We start from the raw sequence: 10675 nt of genomic DNA on the forward strand, positions 1-10675 counted from the left end.
CATTGTACAATGTTTTCCATTCTTTTGGTTACGTATCATAACTTTATTGTGTTTTCTTCAGTACAACGTAGACACAGAACTAAATAATTATTTTCCATTGTTCTTTCAGTTTCATTGAAACCCTAATAATAAGTTCAGCTGCTGTAGACACACAGAGGAAGTGAGGAACGGGGTCATGAATGAGGGACATATTTCTTTTTCCATAAAGGCCATGCTGAAGTGTAACTGAGGAGGAACTGTAGTCATCTTGTGAGAACGCACTGTGGCGAATCAGGGAGGATAATATCACTCCTTTCTGTTTTTTTCCCCTTTTTCTCCTCTGCTTCAAGTAAAATGAAATACTCAACCACTTCTATGCATTCTGGTGTGAGTTTCCATCATGTAGTTGTAATATTGCAACTGTGCATTTTAAATTCTGCTTTTTACACAACAATATGCATCAACATGTCATGTATCATAGACACATCAATATATCGTCTACATATCAGGTATGTCACGTATGGGCTTTTGCTCACATGTGTGCTCATGTCATTTTAATAGTAAATTACTGCACACAGCGTAAAGGTTGGTTACTCATGTCAGTCTTTTGCAAACATTCTCTACTTCCGGCATATTCATTTCATGGTCTCCTCATGTAACCTATTTATTCTCATTCCGAAACTTACTGTATGACTTGTGTTCTCATTTTAAATATGTTTATTTTTCAAACCACCAAAATTCCTTATAAACTCAGATTCTTATTATGATCTATGAGGTTTAAATTGGAAAATGTACATTTGCAAAATGTAGAGGACTTATGTCCTCTGAATTTAGAAGTATTTTTTGTCATGACATATACAAACACAGACATACGTGAGGCAGATAGACATGGTGCTTTCTCATACAGTTCATTCAGGAAAAGGGGGACTGGTGTGTTTTTCAGTCGTTTTATCAGTCGTTTGCCAGATTACAGAGGGAAGCTGTTTATTCTAATCACCTATTCTGATCTCTGGCGTAACAGGCAGCTCTTTTGTCTGTTCTTGTGTTCCAGCCCTAAGGCGTTGAAGAACCTCCCAGCAGATCAACTCCTCTTTTTCTGTCTTTCACTTTCTGTGCCTTTTCTAGGAAGCCCGGCACATTTCAGAAAAAAAAAAGTTGAGATGTGCGGGTGTAGGAGGAGACTCAGGGAATGGGACCGAGGTGATAAGATGGTTCCAAAGTTCACCTGCACTCTGCACCTGGTCACGGACACTCCTGGCACCTGAGGAGCTCACATGGGTTTCAGGCGAAGAGGAATCAACACACAGGGACTAAAATGATCTACAATGAGCTGAACTGGCCATCGCAGGGCGCCGGTCCCCATGGTCCCTGAGCGGATTTTGTTAAACTGGAACGCTCTAACCGATGTTGTGGCCTTGAATATGCATCAGCTGAAGGTTCTGCTGCTGTTTCTGTGCTGTCCTGGTAAGTGTGGTCTGTCAGTCGGCACTGTTTGCATGGCGATGGGATTTTTTCTGTTCTGATCGTTGAGACACTGTAACACAGCAGCAGGTCTGTCAGTCAGGGAAGGTTATTAGGTTGGATGGTATCGACTGCTGTTCGTCTACCCTGTGAAAATGCTAATTGCCCATTTATTGATGTTGGGAATCATTTTTCATCCAACAGGTCAGACATGTGTGGAGGTGTGAGCCATCTCACCTTTGGCACCGTCAGGCATTGTCTCGGTGACGGTGAATGGCTGATTTAATGTGCCGACACATGCAGCTGTTGTCTGGTTTTCATGGTCAAACAACCATGAACCATGAGAAGTTTGTGTAAAGTGCATATCAGAGATTAGAACCCACAGCTGCCTCAGTTCACACTCTGTAAACACACTGTTGTAAAGGAAATTGCCTTCAATATAGGCAATTAATGGCGTCTGCATGAGTACCTATATTGTTACATACTGTGCATGGAATCCCCATTTCAGTATTTCAAGTGTTGTGATGCTGCAAATGTGCAATGAAAATTATTATTAAGTTCATTATAATGCTTCCTCATCACATTCTGAATATCTAGGCCAATTGTCATGTTTGTTTTCCTCCGATTAATTTCATTAGTGAAAATGTAATTGACATGTTAACCATCCAGAGTTAACTATTTTTTATGTCTCGCTGTTTTTTTGTAGGCTGTCTATGCATTCCTAATACAACCAGGGTATATTTTGAGTCCAGAAACTTCCAGAACGTCCTCCACTGGGATCAGGTCAACATTCCGGGTGAAACTGTCCAGTACAGCGTGGAATACAGTGTGTGAGTAAGATGTGCAGAAAAGGTGCAACCCTGAGTCACAGGCTGTTCTTCGGACATTTAGACTGTGATTGGCACCACAGTGTGAGAACAGATTAGGGCACAAAAACAAATGCGTGTGTGTCTTAGTGTAGTGTTTACATGCATAATGGTGGAAAGACATGTGTTTGCATTACCGTATGAGATTTTTTACCTTAGTTACCAGCTGTTGTCATAATTAAAATGATGTCTCTCTACCCATCTTATCTATCTGGATGTCATTAATCCTGAAAGAAAATGGATAACAGGACTGAGGCAGTGGTAAAGTTCATTTTTAAATGTAAAATATGTTTGCTAATGTAACATAAGGATACTTTTAGGAAGTGAACAGGTATAAACAAGAAATGACTGCTTGCTAATTATGTGTGTATTGATGATGAGAAACTATTTATCCTCCTTTAATGTTTTATCTATAAACAAAGTTGAACATGGTAGTAGCCTATATCGATGATGCACGCACCCTACTTCATTCTCTCAATAATAGTGCACCATTGCCTCTACTCCACGGGGGAGGGGTGGCATAAGTGGGTAAGGAAACGGACCAGTAATTAGAAGGTGGTCGGTTCGAGTCCTGAACGGCCAAGGTGCCACTGAGGTGCCACTGAGTAAAGCACCTCCCACACACACTGCTCCCCGGGCACCTGTCATGGCTGCACACTGCTCACTAAGGGTGATGGTTAAAAGAGGACGCATTCTGTTGAGTGCACAATGACAATCACTTCACGTCATGTCCATGTCCCTCCATGTCCCTTAGTTTTCTGTTCCAATTCTACTCATGGCACACAGAGGCAAACATGAACTTCTTTGCTGCTCAATCAAACATGGAGATCACCAGCACTAGTAGTCAATGACAGCAACATTACTAGTGCAATACTTCTCATGTTGCATGAATATGAATTCAAAACACAATGAACAGTCTGTTGCTGGTGTAATTAATAATTATTCCCACTAAATGCTCCATAGCAGATGCTCATAAGAAAAATTCACAAACCTCATCATGGTTTAATCATCAACAATTTCAGAATGTAATGACTTATATTTACATTTACAGCATTTATCAGACCTCCTTATCCAGAGTGACTTACAATCAGTAGTTACAGGGACAGCAACTTAGGGTTAAGTGTGTTGCTCAGGGACACGATGGTAGTAAGTGGGGTTTGAACCTGGGTCTTCTGGTTCATACGCGAGTGTGTTACCCACTAGGCTACTGCCACCCACCCCATAATGATATGTACAGATACGGCAAAAACCTCTGAAAACATATAATTTGTTGAGCATTTCACCCAGCCCTAAGTACTAGACTAGAAGAGCTATATTTATTGAGTTATTAATTATAAACAAATCTTTCTGGTCAGTTGAGCCATATGTTCAGAGCTGTAAAATCAATTAGAGAATCTTTATTTTCTGATTGGAAACCATTGAGTTTAACTGGAACAAGAATCCAGTATCCAGGGTTCCCTGCTGCACAAAATGTACATATTCAATTTTAAAGTGAAGTAATTGACTTTGTGATACACAGCAGCACAGCACATGTGTCCTCTGCATTTAACTATCACCATTGGTGAGCGGTGGGCAGCCATGACAGGTGCCCGGGGAGCAGTGTGTGGGGACGGTGCTTTGCTCAGTGGAACCTTGGGCGGATCGGGATTCGAACTGGCAACCTTCTGATTACAGGGCCACTTCCTTAACCGCTAGGCCACCACTGCCCCTTTTTATCAGAACAAGATCAGAATAACCAGAACAAATGTGATCAAATAAGTCAGAATTTTAAATGTACACACTTTTTCGTCATGTAAAATATTAAAGTTGATTTGCAAATAATTCTGCCACCCATCCACAGTCTGTGAGTGAATTCTGGGAAGAATCCTCTGTGTAAATGTAAGATAATGACACGTGCCTGTAGGCCTTGATCCTTGTGCCTCTCAGTTTCACATCAGCGCAACCTCGGCATTTGATCCTAAAGCCGGGAGTGTGGCGGAGCCGCCATTTCAAGGCACACAGTGACACCCGGCACCTCTCCAGGGTAGACACAGAGTGCAGAGCCCCCTTCTCCCCATCTTCACGCAGCTCGACTCAGTTAGTCACAGCTCGCCTCTCCAGAGCCTGACAGCCCTGTCTGCTCAGAATTCATGGGCTCGGAGAGAAAGCGGCAGACAGAGAGCGGCTCTGGGGGCTCGGTGTGGAGGAAGTGAGGACAGGGTTTTGACTTGAGGGGCGTCGGCCCTTCGAAACAGCAGCTAATCCCGCTGTAATGTGGAGCTGCCATTTCTGAGCACACGCCATTCCATCCTTTTAACCTCCATCTCCTGCACTTCACAAGCCTTTCATTATTCCACTCAGAAGGGTGGACAAATGCAGGAAAAATTTAGAGCCTCAGACAAATAACATTGTTTTGAGCAGTATCTTTTTAGTTGACATAACCAGGGTAGAGCATGAAGTCTAGGCTGCACTTTAATTGTCCAATCCTGGCACAATGTTTAATGTATGTACAAGTAAAAATGTATTAATGAGCTCAAATCATGGTAATTTGTTAAAATGTAGATTTATGATGTACTAGCCTAGTGGATAACACACCCTATTAACTGGAGGACAACAAAGCAAACAAAGTTCAAACCACATTTGTTACCATTGTGTCCATGAGCAGGACCCTGAGTGTCCCCTGAGTGTCTTCAGGGGACTGTCCCTGTAACTATTGCTTGTAAGGCGCTCTGGATAAGGGAAGCTTATAAATTCCATAAATGTATTTAGCCCTTCTACCAAAGTCTGTCTACCAAAATTGTTCATATAATGGTTTATCTAAAGATTCTGGTAAAGAGCTGAGTGCAGAAGGATTTGGATACAATAGGACACATGGTAAAATATCTGAACTCCCATGGTTATTGATCAAGATCACTCTGAAAAAAGTGAACCATAGCTGTCATTTATATAATGTGTTTTTTCTTAATCCAGTAGTTAAACAATATTAGTCTGCTCTTTTAAACTAATCTGTCTAATATATGTTCATGGGTCTTTTTTTTTTACCTCACTATAATGCTATAGACAGCATGTTATTTTGGTTTAGGTGTGACAAATTACTTCATTTTTTTTCTCAGTGTAGATATGTGCAGGTTGGGCCTTTATATGTCCTGTGACAGGGGCGGTCCATCAGCCAGGTGGGGCGTCCTGCCTCGTATCTGGCAGATTATGGGTTCAGGCACAAATGCCATATCACTGCCAGAGGGGGTGTCGGGCAGGCAAGTGCCTGAGTCGCTGAACTGCCGGCAGTGGATAAATCATGCAGTGCTACCCCATCCTTTCAGCTAATTACCTGCCTGTGGCCCTGCAGGATACGAGATGGGCCGTATTCATCAGCGCTTTGCACTCGGCCGCCACTTTTATTACCTGACTCTTATTACCGCCGAAAATGAGAACGTTGAGAACTTTGAATGTTGGACAACTTCTTCCCTCAGTGGGTCCACTATTATGACAGGTCAATTATTTTTGTGCCATGGCATGACACTGTGCTGTATGGTGCTTGCTATGTCTTTAATGCAGTGCTGTACTACAGCTATAAATCACACAATGCCATTATTGTCTTTTTTTAATAATCTAGAGCATCTTACTGTTTTAAGCAAACTTCTACACACAATAGCCAATAAATAATCAATTTGCTATTGCAATGTCTTTTAGCTTACTAACAGGTTGTGGGGCAGTGGTGGCCCAGCGGGTAAGGAAGCGAACCCGTAATCAGAAGGTTGCCGGTTCGAATCCTGAGCTGCCAAGATGCTACTGATGTGCCACACACTGCACCCTGCTCTGCCCACTGCTCACTGAGGTGATGGGTTAAATGCAGAGAACACATTTCGCTCCGTCATTGTGTGCTGTGCTTCACGATGACAATCCTGTCACTTTCAGGTTGAAGTTGCCTAGGAATATATTGTATCCTGTTATTGTTAAAGAGAAATGAATAACTGTCAGAAATTATTTTTTTTATATTTATTAGCTGACTATAACTCTATAGATGTGCCTCCAGTGGAACAGAGGTCCTTCATTTGTGATTGGGACAGTCCTGTGTCACCTCAAATATGTTAACTTGCTGTCACTGTTTGACTGTAGATATGGAAGTAATTACAAGGCCAAGACTGAGTGCCAGAACATCACTGCCCTCTCCTGCGACCTCAGCTCAGAGACGCCACGGCACCCAAAGCAGCTTCACAAGTACTCAGCCAGGCTGTCTGCCAACGGGCGACATGTCGGAGTCTCTCAGCTGTTCAACCCTCAGACAGACAGTAAGACCTTCTCTTGGTTATTTATTTGATTTACTTTAGTGTGCAAGTGTTCTCAGTTTCTCTTGTCTTTTTCAGCCATTTTCGGAGCACCCATTGCATCAGTCAAAATTGTGAATGAGTCTGTGCTGACAGTTGAAGTTGAGCTTCCAAAAGGGCCAAACAACAGGACCATCAAGGAGATTATATGCCATCTCACCGCCAACTGCTCTCAGGTTTCTTACACGGTCATTCTCCAGCACAACTCCTCTGCGAATGGACAGATGTTCTCACAGGCTGCCGAAAACAAACAGGGACGGTTCGTCTTTGACCACCTGGACATGAACACTGAGTACTGTGGAACAGTGAAGTACAACCTGGCTTTGAGCATGAGACCACCCAGTGCGGCTTCCAATTTCTGTGTCAAGTTGAAAGGTATGCTTCTTTTGTCTGGCGGAATCAACGCAAGGCGTGACTGAAACAAACACAAAATGACTAAGTTGGGTGGCACCTTTACGAATCCAGAACAATGACAGGGGCGCTTTCTTGGTGAAACTGGACGGGACGGGGGAAATAAAGTATTTCTTTTCAGTCTGAACGGACATTCCCCTCGGCCGTCTGACGGTAAATGTGTGAGTGCTACAAGTATGCTGAGTTCCTCATTGCTCAACGCCGCACACACACCACAGCAGTGTTGCTGACTTAAGACCTGCATGCAAGAGATCAGAGCTCTGCCCTTTCTGTAAACACTCACACGCTCACGTTTGCTCAAGGTCTCTCTTCATGAATTATTCAAGTTCTGTACTGACTGTTTTATTCATGAGTGGAGTGTTTAAGCCGGAACCTCTGTGATATCACGTGTGCTTTACCTTCTCTCAGGCCACCCCAGCCCATGGCTATGTCTCTTTGTTTTGCCTATTGGGATATCTCTCCTGCTGATCACAGCTATCCCACTTTTGCTGTGGCGTCTCTGGATAAGGAAGTGGAGCCGAGTTCCAGAGTCCTTGGTAAGTGGAGCTGGAATTCCACTGTGGTCCAATAAAGTCCCAAATCTTCCTACCAGTCACTACTCAAAACCCCCCTTTTTTATATCAGTATAAAATCAAATAAAAACTTTTTACACAATACTTTTCACAATACCAATGGGAAATTTGTAACATTTATCCTGAAACTGGTTTGCCTTTTCCGAATCAGAAAAACACATAGAGGTGAGCCTTGTCCTGACAATTGTCAAATGCCAAACAATTAAGCCAAATCAGAAACTGGATCGCTCTTATGTAATGTTGAAAATTTAATCTGGTTGAACAGGCTCTTCAGTATGTGCTGTTAGAGATAGCAAAAAATAGCAGATCAAATATTAACTTGCTTTAATCAAAAAACTTCAGAGACCAGAGGAGTTATAGTGACTATAAAATACTTTCTTGAGCACTATATGCAATTAGTATCCAAATTATGGTGGGCTATGCCTGTCTACTTCTACAAGAATCTAAACTTGAAAATGACATTCAAATTTGTCAGAAACAGATTCATAAAAAAAAAAACATACATGAAAAATGTAATATTCTTACTTAGGACACAAATTCCCAATTGATTCCAATACCATTTTACCATTTGATGTATGATTAAGTTCTGTTGTTTTCTTCTTATGCAAAGAAATAACTGGATGGCTGGTTTAATTTGCTCAGACATGTGGCTTTAAAGTGACAAATCTGAAATGAAGTAGAACTGGATAAAAAGATTAAATTTTCTCTTCTCTTCTGTTCACATACAGGCTGTAACACTGTTCACAGACATACCAGTCATCCCATATTCAAAAGAACATATTTCTAAGATTGAGGTGTGGAGGGTGGTCCCAGGTAAACTGCTTCAAGACCTTCACAGCCATGACGTATCTAAGACAGAGGTCACCCCACAAGGAGGGAACTCCTACTCCCCCCAGGAGTACAACCAGTTGCACGGTGACACATACACCAACCAAAAGGACACATCGGCAGTGTGCAGCCACAGTGGCCAGTCCTCCCCCATCTACAGCACGGTGTCAGCAGCCCAAGTGCTCCTCAGAGGAGGGGAGGAAGGTCCACCAAGAAGCGAGTGTATGAAGGACAACAGCTCCATGAGGTCCTACCAGAACCACGATATAGTAGTGCTGGGGCCATCAGGAGGTCCCCTGGTGCTGCCAACCTCACAAACCTTCGAAAGAACACTGCAGCTCTCCAGTCTGCTGCTTCCGGCTGACAGTGAGCAGGACTGTTTGCTAGCAGATACGTTTACTGTCGATGTAAGCCCTGCAAGGGGGCAGGGGGCGCCACTACTGGCCGATCTCACCTTTGAAACGTCTGACTGGCTGGATCCTGAGCCGGAAGGAAACACGTACATGCAAAACAACTGTGTCCTAACTTCCTCCTACCGACCGTCCAGCATTCCTCTGAACGGCAGTGGCAATTTAGCAAACCCAGGGTCAGACTACAGACTGAACTGGACACCACCAACACCTTACCTGCTGCAGGGTGACTCCCGGTTTGAGTTGGGCTGAACTGTGCATTGTGACTATCATCTGGTGTGCCAAACGTGATAATGAGATGAGTGGCATGCATTGACTTAACGTTTACTGCAGGTAAAATGCGGAGCTGAGCTCCAGTGTGCCATTTAGCTTATAATTGTGAGGTTGGGCTTGTGCCAGCCTGTGAGAACTCTGGCTCCTCAGCCGGGAAGAATGAAACGTATTCTGCCACGTTCTAAGATTGTAGCAGACAACTTCTCTGCAGGGGTTCACAGAATGGAGCCACAGCATGAGCTCAATGTGGAACCAAATGTTTTTTTTCCCTGTCACATGCTGACTTGCCTATTTATACGTTCTGAGATGAGTTTTCCTGATTTTGAGTTCAGTGCTCTTCCTCTGTCAGTAAGAGTGTCACAGCCTGACTCAGAGGAGACCAGCTTCAATGTATTTAATGCCTCTTAGCTCTGTATGGGCAAGCAATGGCTTCTCCTCCACAGAGTGGCTGCCTAAGGGCCCATGTGCTAGAAAGATTTTACACATTGGTCCGACTCAGTCTTAGCAAATTAGCAAGAATGGACTCTGCACATTTCAAGCAATGCATCAAAGTGTATTGGTACTTCTGACTTGCTGTGACTCTTCATACCAAAGACAACATTCAACATGTTTGCCAAAAATGCTCAAGGTTACTCAGTCTTTTCAAGCTGGACACCTCCGTGAAGGTGATTAGCACATTCAGAGACAGCAGTTAGGGGTTAGGGGTAAAACCTAGAATGCAAAATTCCATCAGAAATGTATGAAGAAGTTGATTGACATTTGGTAGACCAACTACTATGTGATGTAAGACCAGGGATAGTTGGGGAGCAAATACTGGTATTATATAAGAGTTACCAAGGGAAATAAAGCAACGAGGGTGGAATGGCTGGATCAAAAACCTAGACTTATCACCAGTCTATGATTTGTAATAGATTGTATTGCTGGATCTACTGGTGTGTTTCATCTGGGAAAATGAGAATTTGATGAGGGTTTGTTTTAAGGGGTTAAATGCCAGATTGGGTGGTAGTAGCCTAGTGGGTAACACACTCACTTATGAACCAGAGGATCCAATTTCAAACCCCACTTACTACCATGGTGTCCCTGATCAGGACACTTAACCCTGAGTGTGTCCAGGTGGGGGACTGTCCCTGTAACTACTGATTGTAAGTCTCTCTAGATAAGGGCATATGATAAATGTTGTAAATGTAAATGATCCCGTCTTGGAAGGGGTGAACACCATGTCATGGAATGCATATAGAACCCTCAAGGCAGGACCTTTTGGTGGAAGCAATCTGCACATTCTTTGCCAGACCAAATCACATTTATATTCATTACAAAATGCAAAATGTGAAATTGTTTATGCTGCTTAATCACAGATAACGTAGGATGCTCTTTATTTATTGTTCACTGTGGACCTACATTATCTTATTTTATTCTATGAACTCTGCAAAGGAAAAAAAATTATAAAAATAACCGCACCAAACAAAATTACCCTCAACTGTATACTGGATACATCATCTTGGATAACAGACTAAGAAAAAAAAGACCTGTAAATGAATACTTTATCCAGATAAATAAAAGCTGTAACTGAA

General features: G+C 42.7%; 1 protein-coding gene across 1 annotated transcript; it reads left to right on the forward strand.

The window, feature by feature from the left end:
• The first annotated feature begins 951 nt into the window (after positions 1–951).
• On the forward strand, positions 952–10675 carry ifnlr1 (interferon lambda receptor 1). The gene is made up of 6 exons (XM_028980552.1): positions 952–1443; positions 2147–2270; positions 6402–6574; positions 6650–6985; positions 7430–7557; positions 8322–10675. Exons 1-6 carry the CDS (start codon positions 1341–1343, stop codon positions 9081–9083), a joined length of 1626 nt encoding a protein of 541 aa, XP_028836385.1. The 5' UTR covers positions 952–1340; the 3' UTR covers positions 9084–10675.

Source organism: Denticeps clupeoides, chromosome 5, assembly GCF_900700375.1.
Source record: "Denticeps clupeoides chromosome 5, fDenClu1.1, whole genome shotgun sequence".
Lineage (NCBI taxonomy): Eukaryota > Metazoa > Chordata > Actinopteri > Clupeiformes > Denticipitidae > Denticeps > Denticeps clupeoides.